This window comes from Anguilla anguilla, chromosome 1, assembly GCF_013347855.1.
Source record: "Anguilla anguilla isolate fAngAng1 chromosome 1, fAngAng1.pri, whole genome shotgun sequence".
Classification (NCBI taxonomy): domain Eukaryota; kingdom Metazoa; phylum Chordata; class Actinopteri; order Anguilliformes; family Anguillidae; genus Anguilla; species Anguilla anguilla.
The window spans coordinates 81126752-81145580 of record NC_049201.1 but is presented as its reverse complement, the minus strand read 5'-3'; the positions used below and the strand labels follow the sequence as shown (position 1 = coordinate 81145580).

Below are 18829 nucleotides of genomic sequence, written 5' to 3'. Positions count from 1 at the left end.
AAATGTTTTCATTACCAGCAGAGGTGGATAACCCGGCTTCAAAGAGTAAAAAGACTGACCATGTACTTTCTCCAGCACCATGCACTAAACCAGCTGATTCTAATTAGCATAACTCTTCAGTATGATAGGAGAACTAATTATTGTAATCAGCTGGTTTAGTGCATGTTGGTGGAGCAAATACATGGTCAGTCTTTTTACTCTTTGAAGCCGGGTTTCCCACGTCTGATTACCAGCATCCCTTAACAGAGGAGTTCCAGTGGAAAGAACAGAAATGATACAGCCTCTAAGCCCAACAGAATGGAAGTAAGGTTGGTATCAGATTGATATCCTACCTGCCAATTTAACTGGACTTCCTTCACATTGGCAGGTTAAAGCTGCCTTGCATTTATACTCAATGCAACTTCTGTTAAATCTGCAGAGATCTGTGTGACTGGTGGAGGTGCAAGCTGGTTCTGGAGACCCCATTATTTCAAAACATTCAGGAGCATCACACAGCCATTCCTTTTTACAGATCTCAGGTGTTGCTTCTGAAATAGAGGAAAAATATGCGCACGCACACACGCACATGCAAAATATTTTTACAAAAATGTTTTCTCAGCCATTTTATTTGAATGAAAGATTTTCTTTCTCATGTTTTTGAGCATAACATGTTGCAGACAACTCGTGCCATTTTATACAGCCTTTTTGCTCCCTTTTATCATGGGTGCCTGCAGTTTTGGAGGTGACTGTATGACACAATTATGTCCGATGTTATGGTGTAAATGGAAATAACAGAATCAATTCCATAGGCATAAGATTCATTTTTTAACTTTTGGGGAGACACACCGCTGGACTACCTGTCTCATGTAGTCAAACATCAAGCCTCTTTTACTCTGAATCAGAGAATGGACTTAGTATTGAAGTAAATATTTAATTTGACTGAAGTGGACAAATATCAAATATATGGTTTCAGTATAATTCTAGTCACTCTGAATTGCACTTAAAGAAAAACTCAAACCTTACCCATGTGTTGAGAAAAAATCAGCAAGAGAAGGCAAAAAATCAGCATCTTCTTCTTCTGCAAGAGAAAATTTGCGCTTAATTAATCTTGTGAAAGTACAAAGCTGTCTTTCAGCACAGTCATATGTTGTGGCATTAATTTTTTATTTTGTTCATCATATAATTAAGTATAAGTTCTGTAAATGTCTCTGCTTGTTTTTATATTACATGTAAAAGCTCAAGCTATCTTATCGCACACAATGTATACATAGCCTGGTGTAATCAAAGTACTTGAAACTGGACACAAAAAAGTTTGGGTTCATTATTTGGAGTTGCTAATAAAATATTTAGCTATGATCATAAAGAATTACATGAACGTACAATCTAGGAACCAAAATTAGAAATACGTAGTAGTTTTAGGGACTCAAACACATATGCTACAATCACCTAGCAGACTGACGGCTCCTTCCGGCACCATCCTCAAATGCCAGCTAATTTGAGTTCCGATGCGTAAAAAACACTTGAACAGAGGATGACGATGTTGTTGTTCACTCAAATATGGAAGTGAAAAAGGAATTACATTAAAAAATGATGTGCCATGGACAGAATCTTATCAATAACTGTATAAACAAAAAGTTGTGGCCTAACCGTAGGAGACAAAGCAATTAGCATTAGTTTCCCGGTCAGGCCTCCTTAAGCAAACTTAAGCTTTTAAATATCGGGATCCAAATTAAAAATACTTCTCTAATACTGGGACCCAAATTATAAATACTTCTCTAATATTGGGACCAGAATTAGAAATATGTAGTAGTTTAAGGGACCCATCAGACACACAGGCTAACATAGCCTAGCTGACTGCCGACTCATTAGGAGACTGACCTCAAACACTCCAGCCTACGCATAGTTTAAAAAAACACTGCAATAGAGGATGACGATGCTGTTGTTCACTCAAATATGAAAGTGAAAAAAGAAATAACTAAACAAATAGCTTTATAATAAGTGCAACTAGCGCCGCTCACCTTCACGTGAGCAAAATAAGGTATGTAACACAGAAATTAAATAAGAGATTTTTGTTGCATTTATTGTCTTGTAGAAGCCAAATGTATGGCTTCCTTATTTTGCTAAACTTTGTGACCCATAAACAGGAAAACCAAATTAGCAATGTAGAGAAGCGCAGAGCATTGTAATCATAAAAACCTACATGTGCCTGTTATTTTAACTGTGATTTCAGTTTGTGTGTGTAATTATAGGTATAATATATTGGTATAGACATATGTACTGGAAGCTAAAGAAAATATAAAATGTCCTGAGGAGTTTTAGCGAGAACAGGAACAAAAGAAATGCTGTGTAATGCTCAGCTTTGCCATGCGAAGAACCATCGCCACGTGTTTGAGCTTTTCTCGCCACCATCTGAATTAAGGGACTGGAACACAAAAAAAAAAACTTCATAGAAGGGGCACATTGTTGATAAAATTATGTTCTCAAATAAGAGTTTTTACTCTTTAAAATTTTTAATTTTAAATCCTAATTTCCTATTTTAACGATTATTTTGAGCAATTAATGATTATTATTTAGATCATTATGATACTTCTTATTTTATAGTTATTGTTATAGTTGTTATTGAATTGTGATAATTGTATATTGCATGATTCTTCTTCCTAATTTACCTATCTACCTGGAAGTTCAATAAACAGAAAACCAAAGATTCCTGACTCCTGTGTCCTGATCAAAAACCCCATTGGGACAGCTACCATTCCTTGATCCAGCCCAGCCTCTTCAACCCTCCTTCACATATATTTTCTTAGATACAACTCCTTTTGATTTCTAAGCAGCACAGCAAAGTGTGGTACACTTTGCAAACTACCTCCATGTATACGTAGCGACTATCTCCCACAGACAGAGCCTGACACTGGCCTTATGTAGCTGTGCTGTCTGGCAGTCTGAGAAAGGTATACTATAAATCGTGAGCGAAATGAAGCACAGCATGCCATAAACAGAAATTGGGATGGCAGGTATGCCATCCCGCCAAGTTACGCCTTGGCGGGGGCATGCCCCATACCTATACAGCACCGAGAGTTTGGCACTTTTCAGGGTTCCCCACAGAAATAACCACAACAGCCACAGACACTCAGCCATTAAAAACATTACATTCTGTACATTCTGACCCCATTTCAACAGACAGATTTCATAAACAACTTCACATGTCCACACAAAAAAGCCCCAAACTAAGGGGATTTTGCATTTTCTCCTTCTTCTTCTTCTTCTTCTCTTTCTTCTTCTTCTTCTTCTTCTTCTTCATCTTCTTCTCATTCTTATTTTTCCTGCCACCTATCCCACTAATAACATGTCTCCCCATTGGACATTTTACCGACACCCGCCAAATCTTCACCTACACGACCCAATGAAAAACTTGCATACACACGCAAAATACCCATACCTTTTTACTCTAGTACAACATTCTCAGTACAAACAGCTAGTCCGCCTGTGGCCTAGTGGGTAAGGTCCCAGTCTTGGGATCAGAGGGTCCTAGGGTCAAGCCCAGCTAAGAATGCTTTTCTTTAACCTGCTTTTACCCTCACTAATAATTGTCTACTACTTCTCAATTATTGCTTTTGCACCATATCTACCAGCCGTTCCCCGAACATATACACTGCATTATGACGTACCGTCTGCACGTTCAGTTATTAACCGGCTACAATATTGCAAAGCCATATGGATTCAACGGGAGCTCTTCTGTGCTTACTGGCCTGTGTTCTTTAAAACCACGGACAGGTTTGCTAATGATATTTCACGCATTGCATAGCTATGTCATGGTGCTGCCCTAACAAAGTGACAGACTGCTAAACTTCCGGTTGAACGATTGAATCCTGCTTCCTCCTCAGGCAGATAATTTCCTTTTTTACACTAACATTCTCTTACGCTTATATTTGCTTTACCAAAACTCACTCACGGCCACCCATATGCATTTCATGACGGCAAATGTATTCCTTTTATTAAAAAGTTACACCAGTTCACCACCCAATCAAAAACTTGCATACACAGGCAAAATACCCATACCTTCTTACTCTGAAACATTTCCAGTTTAAATTGCTAATCTGCTTGTGGTCTAGTGGGTAAGGTTACAGTGTTGGCAACATGGAGTCTTAGGTTCAAGCCCAGCTAAGGACACATTTCTTCAACCTGTTTTTACCCTCACTAATAATTGTCTACTGCTTCTCAATTATTGCTTGTGCACCGTATCATATTCATCTTATTAAAAAGTTACACCAGTTCACCGCTGTGCCATTTCTACTAACTATATTTCTTCACTTGGCTACCGTGCAAAACCTTCTTATCAGCAAATGCCACGTTTCTACATTCATGTTACCTCGCCCTGTTCTCTATCTAGCCACATACAAACAATTACTACGCATGATTTAAAATCATGACTCACCAATAAGTATAACTACTAGTACTGAACATGAGAAAAGCACAACAGTCAATAGATTTCACTCGTTACTGAGGAGTTTTAGCGACAACAAGAGCAAAAGAAATGCTGTGTGATGCTATGCTTTGCCATGCTAAGAACCATCGCCACGTGTTTGAGCTTTTCTCGCCACCATCTGAATTAAGGGACTTGAACACAACAAAAAATTTAAATTGTATAATTTATTTTAAGATGTAAAAGAGTAAAAACTCTTATTTGAGAACATAATTTTATCAACAATGTGCCCCTTCTATGAAGTTTTTTGTTGTGTTCAAGTCCCTTAATTCAGATGGTGGCGAGAGAAGCTCAAACACGTGCCGATGGTTCTTAGCATGGCAAAGCTGAGCATCACACAGCATTTCTTTTGCTGCTGTTGTCGCTAAAACTCCTCAGGACATTTTATATTTTCTTTAGCTTCCAGTACACATGTCTATACCATAGGATACACACATAAAAGTGAAACAGAGTGAAACATAATTAAAAATAATTAAATCAAAATAATAATGAAAATAATTAAAACTAGCGGTACTCACCTGTTGTCTGTCGTATTTAAAAGAGAAAGGATGTTGTACTCCCGCGCAATCCTTTATATACTACGGCGCACGCACTGTACGTCATAACGTAAGAAACCCATTTCAAATACGGAAGGTACGACAACTGAATATCGCACTTTTACTGTTTGATCGGGAGATTCCTGTAGATTTAATTCGATCACAATTCTTCTTTGCTTCTCTACTGTTCCAGTAGCTTCGGAGTTGTCTATGTGTCCATTTTTTATGACAAGTTTATTCATTTTCATTTTCTGTTGTTTGAAACTTGTTGAAATGGACATAACATTCAACATGTGTCATAAAAATGGCTCCGGATTTTAAGCAGGTGGATCTCCTCATCTAGCAAGTATTCCCCAAAATGTTTTTATGACTTTTTTATGACTTTTATCTATTTTCTGACTTTTAATTGTGATGTCTTTTGTATTGCTGTTTTGTGATGTTCTGATGTCCGTTTTACCTCTGGAAGACTGAATCTTGTATTTGAAATAAAAATGATTCCTTGTGTACTTTGAAGAAAATGACCCCAGGCTTAAAGCAGATGGAACTCTCTGTTTGGAAGGTATCTCCAAAGATGTTTGATGAAAATGATACCAGATATGAAGTAGGTGACTCTCTCTTCACTCTTTTCTTTCTCTCCATTCTTCCTAATCCTGGCTGCTGCCATGTCCCCTGATAGGATCTGAGGCTGCTATAAAATCTTTTTAGAACAATCTTCTGTGTCCCAGTCTTTTCACTGAAGATTGTGTCCATTCTGTACGAAGTCCCTTCACTGAAGATGGTGGGCAAAAACAGAAATGAAGTGTTGAAACATTTTGCCTTAAATAAGTATAATAGGAAAAGTGTTGCATATTATTTTATGCTATTGTCTGGATGTGTATATAAGTCAAAAGACTTGTAGATTATGCCTCCCATGCACTAGATGACTTTAAGACGACTAAAGTCTGACACACTCACTCACATTTGACTACAATCTGTCCAAGTCAATGGTTTTTACTCCTAGAGGTGCACAGATTGGGAATTATGCAGCTTCACACATTGTAAGATTCCAAGAGGATTCTTTTTATGATATTTTTCATGTTAGCCCTCCACTTCCTGTCGAAAACTCAGAGAAGAAAAATAGGTAGACGGTATTGTGTAAACTAAATAGGCAATGGAGCAGGAGCAGCAGCAGCAACGGCTTTTGGCCACTGCCGCACTTGTGTGCACAATGCCAATCTGTGTAAAAACAGCTGAAAAGATACTTGCCTGTTTGTATTTTAAACTCTTGAGTGCTGAATAATTTTTTTTTTATCCTTGTGCTCAAGTAAAGAAACCTTGTTTGATGATCTTCCAAAATCTTAAAGAAAATGGCTCCATATTTTAAACGGGTGGCTTTCTCCTCTGGTAGGTTTCTCCCAATGATGTGTTTTCATGACTTTTTAAATGACTTTCACCGATTTTCTTGTGCTGAATTTTGTGTTGTATTGCTGTTTTGTGTTGCTCTGATGTCCATTGTACTGGTGGAATGCTGCATCTCCTGTCTGAAAGATAAATTCTTCCCTGGATACGAATAAAGGAACATTGAACCTTTGATGGAAACAACCTCAGATTTAAAGCAGGCGGGTCTCTCCTCTAGTATCTCCAAAAACATTCAATATTTAATGAAAATGGCTTGATATCTGAAGCAGCTGGCTCTCTCCTCTCTCCTCTGGTTCTCTCCATTCTTCCTGATCCTGGGCTCTGCGGTCTCCCCAGCTAAGAACAGGGGTTTCTTTCAGATCCTCTTTTCCAGATCAATCTCCTGTGTCCCAGTACCTTCACTGAATATAGTGGGCATTCTGAATGAAGGAAAGTAAAATCAAGTTAATCTAAAACAGCCAGCCATCATGAATCAAAGTGTCTGAGTGTCTGCGGTGCGTAATTTTGGGAGGAGGACAGCGTCATTGACTCCAGACCAGATGGAACCTCGGGCGTGGTGGGGCAGTGGATAGCACAGTAACCCTTCATCATGAAGGTCCCAGGTCCAAATCCCAGCCGGAGCCTCTCCGTGTGGAGCCTGCATGTTCTCCTCGGGTCCATGTGGGCTTCCTCTGGGTGCTCCAGCTTCTCGCCCGCAGTCCAAAAACTTTTTTTTCACAGTAAGTCAACCACTTGCGGTTGGTTCCATCTTTGCTGTTGAAAACTTTTGGTATAGGAAGTTCTGGTGTTTGTTGAGGATGATAACAAAAAAACATATCTATGTCCTGTGACTGAGGGTGAGCAAAGTAATCAACAGCCTCACCTTCATGTGTTTTTTCTTAGCTTGTGGCTCAGGGGGCTGCTGCTGAGCTGTTGTTGCCTCAGTGATCAGTCCCTAAGCAGACTCTGCTCTCTCTTTTACACTTCCTTCAGTAGGCCTATGAGGCTCATTATGTTATATTGTTCACACACTGTGATACAACAGTTCTACCTGTGCCTTCCACAGCAGGGATCTTTCTGGGCACATTACTGGGTCCTGGCACTGCCTCTGACACTAAATCAAATTTAAAAAATTTAATTGTTATAATTTTCAGCACAAGTCCCCCCTCCCTACAAAACAAAAGTGTTCTGATCGTTTTTAACAGTGAGCAATCCTACCTGCCCACTCTGGAGTTATGGGCTCATGGCTGGCACTTGGTACTGCCTCTTCTTCACCGCCAGCAGCAAACTGGTCTACTGGTCTACTGGTTTAGAGACTACAATAGACAACAAAGTGTCTCACACAGGTGCATTTAACAAAGCACTTATTTGTATCTTGTACAATGGCTTGGCTGAATACTCGATTCTGATTGGTCCAAGGGTGGGCATTATTTCTCAGTAAAGGGACACCTCGGCCTTCTAACAGTTCTAAAATCAATGCGTTACAAAATCCAGCATTCAAAAACAACATATAAACACCAACAGTATTCTTTCTCTTTTGAATTGTTGTTACATCCCCTCCCCTTTTCAATGTCCATTTTCACAATTGATGGCAACATTGAATGACATTTCTAGTTACTGTTGCTAGCTTTATTTACGGTTGCCAACCACCCCGCAAATCGGAATCGTCCCTTATTTGATATAGGCGTTCCGCATTTAACTCCTGGCTACGGGACGCATTTTCATCCATATGTTTGTGAACGATTGCGTTTATAGTAGCCTAACCGCTGTTTTGAATACAATTCAATAGTTAGCTAGCTAGCTAGTCGGGGTAACAAGCGTGACGTGAGACCATTCTGACCGAAAACCAAGAATTTTAATATTTAATCTTAAAGCTAGCTGGCATTCAAAACCCGTTTCACGGGGGTTTTAGAAAGAGTCCAACAAGAGTCTTTTGGAGATATTTTCATATTTGTTTACAATTGCAGGAAATGTTCATGCTGTGAGAAGGAAATGCATTTAAGATCACCAACCATCGCCACCAAGATGGAGTATATTATTAACAAAAGAAGTATATGTAGAACTAGCAATGGCCAGATCTTGGTTAAAACAGTAATAATCTGTAGCGGTTTGCACTAAATATAAAAGCTATCTTAAAGCTAGCTGGCATTCAAAACCCGTTTCATGGGGGTTTTAGAAAGACGTTATGTCTACACTGCGCGACCACACCATTGAAAAAGCAAGACAGTGCTAGGGAGATGAATTTGATTGACTTATGGTTTCATGCAGTTTTATTAAATAATGTAATGACAAAAATGACCAAAATTGGTGCTAATTGTATGATATAAAACGAGAAGGAACTATTTTTTCTTGATAGAATCTGTGGTGTGGGGATGGCTGGTTTAAGCAGCCACACCTGCCCTGGGTCAAGCTAATTAGAAGTGTCACTGTCCGCGTAATTATTTTTATTCTTGTGTAAGGCCCCTTTGCCCCCGTTTGTAATATTATTCAATCACTGTTCACTGATTATTCTGAGGTTTCTCCACAGATCTCCTCAGATCACCTCGTAACCCAAACACGGTGCAAAAGCGTACATGCCCAGATCTGTTCATTTGTCCATTTACTAATACTGAATGCCAGAAACTAACTGACTATATTTCCGGTAATCCGATGTGGTTGCTTTACAGTAGCAGTTTACACATAACTGTTTTCAACTCCTCTGGATGGTTCCCCCAGCCGTCCGCCTTCTGGACCAATGAGAATGATTCGACTGTGACTGAGCGCAGTCAGGCTAACATCACCCATTACATTACATTACAGGCATTTGGCAGACGCTCTTATCCAGAGCGACGTACAACAAAGTGTATAACCATAACCAGGAACAAGTATGACGAAACCCCTAGAGAGAAGTACCGGTCCAAGTGCAGGGAACAACCGCATAGTTCAACTTGGACCCTGATGGTTAAACTGATTAACACTAACAACGAGAACGGCAACAACGCAATCTATGGAAAAAATACAAGTAGTCGTTAAGACAGTTAATGCACCTAGTCACCTACGAAACAGCTGCCTAGTTACAACCCTAAGTTTAGTCATTTACAGGGGGGAAGGGAGGGAGGGGGAGAGGTGCAGTCTGAAGAGGTGAGTCTTCAGTCGTCGTTTGAAATGGGTCAGTGTCTCAGCTGTTCTGACCTCCACAGGGAGGTCATTCCACCATCGTGGGGCCAGAACAGACAGGAGATCTGGAGGTGCAGGTGCGAAGAGGGGGAGGTGCTAGGCGTCCTGAGGCGTCCTCACCCAGGGAGAGGATGAACTGTACAGCATCAGCACTGTCCTTGAGCCAGCATCGGGCTGGAAGTCACGCAATCTCCACCTGTGCTACACCAACCCCGACACTGGAGAGAAACAAACTGACAAACTGTCTGTCTACTCCAATGCAGCAAAGAGCTCAGGTGAGAATGTCTGTAAGAATCAGGACTAAAGACCTGCTGCAGCTTTGCTCATATACTGCATGTGCAGTTATACAGGAGTGCTGGTTCAGTGATGCTGATTTAGGGTTGGAAAATGAATGTTGTTGGTCCGTTTTATTTATTTGTTTCTACAGGTTCAGCTCAAGGCCTGCTTCTCATTCACATTACAGCGATAGTAATCTCAGTATTTTTATAAAAATGACCAGTGTCCCAGTGAAGGTAGGTGTAAACCCTTTCAGCTGCACAGTGACACAAAGCACAGTTCAGAAGAAAGTTAAAGTGAGGTGTTACGTCCCTCTACTTTGTATTAGCACTGCTTCCTTTTTCCTTTTGGTTTTGCGTGCTACCGTGTCTCTTTGTGTGCCCCCTTTAAGTGTTGATGACGTCACGGCCCTGCTGGAGCGAGACATGTGGTTTCCAGGGGAATCCTGCTGTCTACGTGACGCGATGAGGACATCGCTAGGCAACGTCACTGGAGAGACACATGTTTACAAATTTGACTACCGTCGCCGAGGAGAAGCTTTCAAGAGATGCCGGACTATATATAGCTGTTGCCATCTGAATGTCATCAGTTCCCTTTACGACATTGTTAATTACAGCTTTGTTAATGCGTTACTTTGTTTGACCGCATAGTTGTTAGTTAACTATTATAATGAATTATTATTATTACTAGTAGTAATTAATTTGGGAACTCCGAGGAGAAGACCTCCCCTGTCATCTTCGAGGGTCTGGAACTGCTAGCTGGCTGCCCGGTGAGGCCTCGCAGCATACTACTATATTTTAAAGGACTTTAGTTATAGAGAGAACTAATCATTAAATGTGTACATTAATAAATATACACTTAATCTTTTCTATAATACTGCTTCACTGGTACTCCTTTCGGGTTGTGGTTGTTGATTAAGTGGCTTAGTGTTACGTCTGATATTGTACGCCTGGTTATCGCAACGCAGGTATATTTCATTTCGTAACAGAGGGTCCAGGTCTTTGAGCAGCTTTGCGATGAAGAAGTGTGAAAATCGTGTTTTTAAATAGACTTCAGCTCTTGATATGGGATGTACTTTTTTATATTACATATGGCTTTTAAGGCTTTTTAAAAAAAAATGGGACTGCAACAGGTGCTGATGCTATTTATTTATTGACTAAAAAGGTACACTAATGCAAAAGAAAGCAGCTTAAATTTCTAAAACAAGCAAACCAGCTAAAGAAGCAATAGGGAGAGTCAAAAGCAGTTCAGGTTTGCAGTCTTCCAGCTTTATCCACCCGGCGACCAGGTGAACTCAGATGAGTGTAATCAGCAACCAGGTCATCAGATCCAAAATCAGGTTCACCTGCAGAACCCGGACACATTCATGTAGAGACTCCAGAAACTATATTTCTATTGTATGGAATGCCATTATTTTTCAAACACTGTCTGCCAAACTTAGTCTGCAATGTGAGAAAAATGCATGTTTCATTTTAAATTAATTTTTAAATTTTGTTTTTACTGTACTTTTCCCCTTTCTTTGCTTGTTACATACACTCTTGTACTTGACAATGTTTTGTATAAATGTTAAAAAAAAAAGAATTAAAAAAGCTCTGGTCATTGACACTTGCCAATTTGGTTCTGCTGCAACACAGAATTGAGTTTTCAGTTTACTTACCTGTGTAACAAAAGGCAGCACCAGGAGCACCAGCAGACCTGAAAACACAATAGTTAGTCATGAGATGTGTACAGAGACACTTCTTGCTGCAAGGCAACAAATGCATTAAAAATCCAAATGTTCACCAAATGATTTGATCCTGGGGCTGTTGTTCCCCTTTGGCACTGGTGTTGTTGGTTGTTCTGTGAAATATTGAACCAAACAATGACACGTCCACATATTTTTAAACAGGAGACAGAGGGCTGTCACCTAAACACATACTTATGATTTATTGCAATCTGTTACTGTAAAGGGAAAATCACATTTTTCTTTCTGTATTTTTCACCCAAATTTGGTGTGATGAATTTAAATTTAGTGGCCTGCCTCACCCCTGCAAGCTCCTCTGTCAGAAGCAAAAACCAGCATGCACATCCTCTGAATGTTCCTTTCCACCATGCAGTCCACTCACTGAGATACTGCGCTGGAACACTAAGGCTGCGTCCAAAATGACTCCCTATATAGTGCTGTCCTGCCGCTCACTCCCTATCTAGTGTACTACGTATTTTCCACTACATAGGGGAACAAGTGAGTCATGTGGGACACAGCCTAAGCGACTGGAGCAGCTGATGCTGGGAGACCTTTGGCCAATCAGAGGATTCCTGAATCCCAAGTGAACAATGAGGCCCTGAACTCCTTCCTGGAGTCAGTGTGTGTGTGTGTGTTTGGGTTGGGGGAGGGGGCATTGCATGTGAGAAGTGTGTATATCTACCATTCACTAGAGGACATTGAGTAGTGAATATACAGAGTAAATGAAAAGTTAAGCCATACATATAAAGACCTCTAATACTGGCATACCCACCGCAGTTTTGATACAGCACAAAGGTTGTGAGAATAAATCACATGTTTTATATTGTTCATCCTTTGTAAAGTATAGATATGAATACATTACCTTCATAGCGCTTGGTTTCCTCAGGATGGACCTCATTTTCCATGGAAATGCCTGCAACAGTTTGAATATGATCAGTTTAGTTCTTTGGCATTTCAGCTGTAGGTCAACGTAGACCTGGTGGTGTTTTATATACAAAACATAAATGAAGTGTTGAAACATTTTGCCATAAATTTGTAGAATAGGAAATGTGTTGCATGTATTATTCTTATGCTATTGCGTGGATTTGTGTATCATTTTAGTGAATGAAAATTGCTTTCACTTACTACTTTGATCTTTTACAGGGATTTCAGGAAACTCTGGGAGAAAGAGAAAAAAGACAGGACATTATACTGAGAATATTGGGAATATGTGCCATTTCTAAGGGGAATCTGGGCTGTATGTGCAGATAATTTTGGTCATTGTGAGAGAAAAAACAAACAAAGGCTGGGATTTAATGAACGGTTGTTCTTAATGACCAATAACTGCCAATTAAAAATAATTCATACCTTTTCTTCATAAACTCAGAAATGGCAAGTTTCTTTTGATTGTTAAAAAAAAACCGTTGAGGACAATTAATTGAATTTTATTGAAGTTAATTGAATCCCAACCAAAAATAAAAAATAAAAAAACAATAAAGACACATTTGCCAATAAGAAATGTTTTGATTACCAGCAGTCCTTAACACAGGAGTTCCAGTAACAAGTATAGAAATGAAATGAAATGGCTTCTCAGCCCATTCTTACGAACAGCAAGCATCAGACTTGTAGGCTCTTACCATCCAGTCCAAACGAACCTTCTTCATTGCAGAAGCATGTTAATTGTGCCTCACATTCCAGTTTGATGCGGGTTCCACTGATACTACAGTGTTCTGTTTGCTGGATGGAGCTGCAAACGGTGTTTTTTGAGTCCCTAATTTTAAAGCACTCAGTGACATTGCAGGGCAATTCCTTTATACAGTACACAGCTTCTGCACCTGAAATAGAGTTCCCACACACACACATTATTTCTCAACAATTTTATTTGAATTAAATATGTTCTTTCCTGTGTTTTTGAGCATAACACGTTGAGTACAACCTGTGTTATTTTATACAGCCTTTTTGCTCCCTTTTATCATGGGTGCCTGCAGTTTTGGAGGTGACTGTATGACACAATTATGTCAGATGTTATGGTGTAAATGGAAATAACAGAATCAATTCCATAGGCATAAGATTCATTTTTTAACTTTTGGGGAGACACACCGCTGGACCACCTGGTCTCATGTAGTCAAACATCAAGCCTCTTTTACTCTGAATCAGAGAATGGATTAAAAATTGAAAACATTTCATCTGACTGAAATGAGAAAATGTTCTTACATGGTTTCAATATAACTCCAGCCACTGAATATTACTTAAAGAAAAAATCAAACCTTACCGATGTGTTGAGAAGAAATTAGCAAGAGAAGGCAAAAAATCAGCATCTTCCTCATCTGCAAGAGAAAATTTGCGCTTATTTAATCGTGTGAAAGTGCAAAGCTGTCTTTCAGCACAGTCATATGTTGTGGCATTAATTTTCTTTTGTTCATCTTACAATTAAGTATAAGTTCTGTAAATGTGTGTTTTTATATTACATGTAAAAGCTCAAGCTATCTTATTGCACACAATGAATACATAGCCTGGTGTAATCAACATACTTGAAACTGGACACAAAAAAAGTTTGGTTTTTTATTTGGAGTTGCTAATAAAACATTTAGCTATGATCATAAAGAATTACATGAACGTACAATCTAGGAACCAAAATTAGAAATACGTAGTAGTTTTAGGGACCCATCAAACATATATGCTACAATGACCTAGCAGACCGTCGACTCCTTCCGGCACCACCCTCAAACACTCCTGCCGGCCATTTTGGGTCTGATGCGTAGTTTAAAAAATACTGCAATAGAGGATGACGATGCTGTTGTTCAAATATGGAAGTGAAAAAGGAATTACATTAAAAAATGAAGTGTCATGGACAGAATCTTATCAATAACTGTATAAACAAAAAGCTGCGGCCTAACCGTAGAAGACAAAGCAATTAGCATTAGCTTCCCGGTCAGACCTCCGATTCTTTCCACGTACGGAACATGAAACACCAACTTAAGCTTTTAAATATCGGGATCCAAATTAAAAATACTTCTCTAATACTGGGACCCAAATTATAAATACTTCTAATATTAGAACCAGAATTAGAAGTAGTAGTTTAAGGGACCCATCAGACACACAGGCTAACATAGCCTAGCTGACTGCCGACTCGTTAGGAGACTCACCACTCACTTGGGTCCCGATGCACAGTTTAAAAAAACACTACAATAGAGGATGACGATGCTGTTGTTCACTCAAATATGGAAGTGAAAAAAGAAATAACTACACAATAGCTTTATAATAAGTGCAACTAGCGCCGCTCACCTTTACGTGTCCTTACGGACCTTCCGCACAACCCTCTGTGCATGAGCGCATGCGTTATCCTTCTGTGTGATACGTAATCTGCGTGATACGTAATATGTTAATCCAGCCCATTCGCTTCCAACATGGCAAAAGTGCAAAAAATATGAATTTCTCTGTTTCATCTGGAACACACTTTTCATATATATTTGAGGACTGGCATAATAATTATACTTTTACTGTTTAAGTGGTACATTTTGATTTAATTTGATCAAAATTCATTTTTCCTTCTCTCCATTAGATTTCCTGTAGCATTAGTGTTGTCTGTATATCTTTTTTAAAAATAAATGTTTTTTTATTTTTATATTTTGTTGGTTTGGTCTTGTTGGAATATTCTTGTGTAGTCCCAGATCCATATTTTTTAAGCACATATCTGCAACATTTTATATGAAAAAGGCTTGAAGCAGGTGGCTTTCTCCTCTAGTAAGTTTCTCCCAATAATGTGTTTTTATTACCTTTTAAATTACTTACACCTATTTTCTTACCTTGTCTTGTGAAGTCTTTTGTGTTGTATTGCTGTATTGTGTTGCTCTGTTGTCCATTGTACCTGTGGAAAGCTGCATCTCTCACCGGAAAAATACATTTATTTCTGGATAAATAAATAAATAAATGAATAAATAAATAGCACAGTAACCCTTCACCATGAAGGTCCCAGGTCCGAATCCCAGCCGGAGCCTCTCCGTGTGGAGCCTGCATGTTCTCCTCGGGTCCATGTGGCCTTCCTCTGGGTACTCCAGATTCTCGCCCGCAGTTTAAAAACTTGTAGATTATGCCTCCCATACACTAGGTCAGTGGTGTCAAACTCGTGCCATGGAGGGCCGTGTGTATGCAGGTTTTCATTCCAGCCTCAGATCTTGATTATATAATTAGTTAAATTATTTGCTGAATTAGGGATGCAGGTTTGTGCACAATGGTGACCCGACGTCTATGGTGACCCGCATTGTCTAAATAAAAATTTTCTTATATTCTGTGCTTCAATGCAGTTAAACGCATATGGCTGAATGAGTAATTGGACTCAATTAAGGCAGCATTAATTGATTGGAATGAAAATCGTTAAAAACGATCAGAACACTTTTGTTTTGTAGGGAGAGGGGACTTGAGCAATCCTACCTGCCCACTCTGGAGTTATGGGCTCATGGCTGGCACTTGGTACTCCCTCTTCTTCACCGCCAGCAGCAAACTGGTCTACTGGTCTACTGGTTTAGAGACTACAATAGACAACAAAGCGTCTCACACAGGTGCATTTAACAAAGCACTTATTTGTATCTTGTACAACGGCTTGGCTGAATACTCGATTCTGATTGGTCCAAGGGTGGGCATTATTTCTCAGTAAAGGGACACCTTGGCCTTTTAACAGTTCGAAAATCAATGCGTTACAAAATCCAGCATTCAAAAACAACATTTAAACAGCAACAGTATTCTTTCGCTTTTGAATTGTTACATCCCCTCCCCTTTTCAATGTCCAATTTCACAATCGATGAATCACATTTCTAGTTACTGTTGCTAGCTTTATTTACGGTTTCCAACCACCCCGCAAATCGGAATTGTCCCTTATTTGGACAGTAGAATAGGCGTTCCGCATTTAACTCCTGGCTACAGGAGGAATTTTCATCCATATGTTTGTGAACGATTGCGTTCATAGTAGCCTAACCGCTGTTTTGAATACAATTCAGTAGTTAGCTAACTAGCTAGCCGGGATAACAAACATGCCCTGAGACCATTCTGACCTAAAACCAAGAATTTTAATATTGGCTAGGTGACAAGTGACGGCGGAACTATCTTAAAGCTAGCTGGCATTCAAAACCTGTTTCACAGGGGTTTTAGGAAGACGTTATGTCTACACTGCACGACCACACCATTGAAAAAGCAAGACAGTGCTAGGGAGATTAATTTGATTGACTCATGGTTTCATGCAGTTTTATTAATTAATGTAATGACAAAAATGACCAAAATTTATGCTAATTGTATGGTATAAAACAAGAAGGAACTATTTTTTCTTGATAGAATCATTGCTTTCATAGAATTAACGACCACAGGTTTTTGCTTAACAACGGTGCAAATAGAACTACCAACCAGAGTTTTGCTTGACAACGGTAAAATGATATGCCCAAATGCCTGCGGAAGAATATTTCACTTTCAGCTGATTAAATCGATGAAAATCAATAAATATAAAAGTAACCATATATAATCATTGTTGGTAACCCGCTGTATAAGTGGAATAGACCCTTCCGGGCTGTCCCGTTATTGGAAAATAATGTAGCCTACTTCGGGGCTGGTTAAGCGACCCTCGGCTTCGCCTTGGCCGCATCACCACCCCCGTCGTACCATATTTTGACCAATAACGGGACAGCCCGTCGTGGTTTATTCCTTACGTAGGCTATACGTTATGCCATAACGCCACACAATGTTTTGACACTAAACTTGAATTGTGGTTTGTAGGCAACGTTATACGTTATATTTTGTTTTGTCCATCTGGCGTCTTGGCACTGTAGCCTAAGATACCCGTCTCATCGTCACCATCAATTTCTGGTGCTTGTTCTGTAGCCTACCTTCACTCTCAAGCTGCGAGCTTGTTTTAATCATGAACAAGTTGCTAAGTTTGGCACATTTGGCTGCGTATTCTTGTAAAGCTTTTTTTTTTTTATTCTGGCTTTTTCAGCTCCCCCTTTTATCTTTCTGTTCTCCATCTTGTCTTTTTTTATGTCTTAAGCCATCTTTACACAGAGCATTAACCCTGGAGAATAGCCGGAGCAAGTGCCATGGTAACCATCTCGCTCGCCACTACAAGCGTTCCATAACAGTGCGTGGAAGTTGGGCTGTCAGCGGGAAACTGGCAAAACAGTCACTTGGCATTAGTTCAAGTGACGGAGAACCATAATAAATCATCATTGCATCATTGTCTAGCCACTTGTAAGATTAGTATTTATGAGATCATACTTTTTGACCTTCTTATTTAATGCAGAGCTTCATAACTGTTATCCCCAAGCCAAAAGTCACTGGTCCTTACCAGCAAGAGACAGGTTATCTCCATCACTTCTTTGTTTGAAGACATGGCGGCACCAGAGAGCATCTGCCTGAACTGGTGTGGAGTGAAGGCCGGGTCTAGCTTTCTGTGGCTGGTACGCTATGCTCAGTCATAGACCATCCGATTGTCTTAACACCACATACACGAAAGCCTGTATGTAAGTATGCAAATATGTAAGTAAGTGTGCAGCGTGCATATAGAGTATTATTTTTATTCCATCAAACGGTCATGGTTCCTGTTTTCCCCCAGGGAGCAGCATAAGACTGCAATGTTTCTTTTCTTGAACTCATTATTGAACCTTTGTTTTTGTAATTTTTCCCCACCTGTGTCTTGTTTGTCTTTTGTGTTTAAGTTGTCCCACTTCCCTTGTTTGGAGTCTCATTCTGGAGTTGCATGCCTTGTGTATGCATGACTTAGTCCCTCAAAGTCTCCTGCTCTTTTTATGTCTCGCTCCAGTCCTTTTGAAGTGCCACTGTCCGCGTAATTATTTTTATTCTTGTGTAAGGCCCCTTTGCCCCCGTTTGTAATATTATTCAATCACTGTTCACTGATTATTCTGAGGTTTCTCCACAGATCTCCTCAGATCACCTCGTAACCCAAACACGGTGCAAAAGCGTACATGCCCAGATCTGTTCATTTGTCCATTTACTAATACTGAATGCCAGAAACTAACTGACTTTATTTCCAGTAATCTGATGTGGTTGCTTTACAGTAGCAGTTTACACATAACTGTTTTCAACTCCTCTGGATGGTTCCCCCAGCCGTCCGCTTTCTGGACCAATGAGAATGATTCGACTGTGACTGAGCGCAGTCAGACTAACATCACCCAGGGAGAGGATGAACTGTACAGCATCAGCACTGTCCTTGAGCCAGCATCGGGCTGGAAGTCACGCAATCTCCACCTGTGCTATACCAACCCCGACACTGGAGAGAAACAAACTGACGTCTACCACATAGCAGCAAAGAGCTCAGGTGAG

The 18829-nt window shown here is 39.8% G+C and overlaps 1 protein-coding gene and 1 long non-coding RNA gene across 5 annotated transcripts in view; both read right to left on the bottom strand.

Annotated features, from left to right (window-relative positions):
* Nucleotides 1-18829, bottom strand: part of LOC118227070 — a 30510-nt gene that overhangs the window by 6347 nt on the left and 5334 nt on the right. The window contains exons 1-4 of one of the 3 annotated variants that reach the window (XM_035417205.1): nt 7591-7963; nt 4978-7486; nt 1003-1057; nt 333-527 (exon numbers count right to left, since the gene is read on the bottom strand). The exons of 1 other annotated variant lie outside the window; for it this stretch is intronic. In XM_035417205.1, the coding sequence (XP_035273096.1) occupies nt 333-527; nt 1003-1048 (241 nt within the window). In that variant the 5' untranslated portion in view covers nt 1049-1057; nt 4978-7486; nt 7591-7963. Of the gene's footprint in view, nt 1-332; nt 528-1002; nt 1058-4977; nt 7964-18829 lie in introns of those variants that run through there. One more of the 3 variants, XM_035417196.1, reaches the window with a different exon arrangement.
* Nucleotides 10933-12361, bottom strand: LOC118227308. Of its 2 annotated transcripts, XR_004765238.1 has the most exons (4): nt 11830-12361; nt 11587-11643; nt 11462-11499; nt 10933-11149 (listed from the first exon to the last, which is right to left on the bottom strand). It is a non-coding gene; the product is annotated as an uncharacterized LOC118227308 (long non-coding RNA). The 2 variants fall into 2 exon arrangements; XR_004765233.1 differs by lacking the exon at nt 11830-12361 and having other exon boundaries at nt 11587-11817.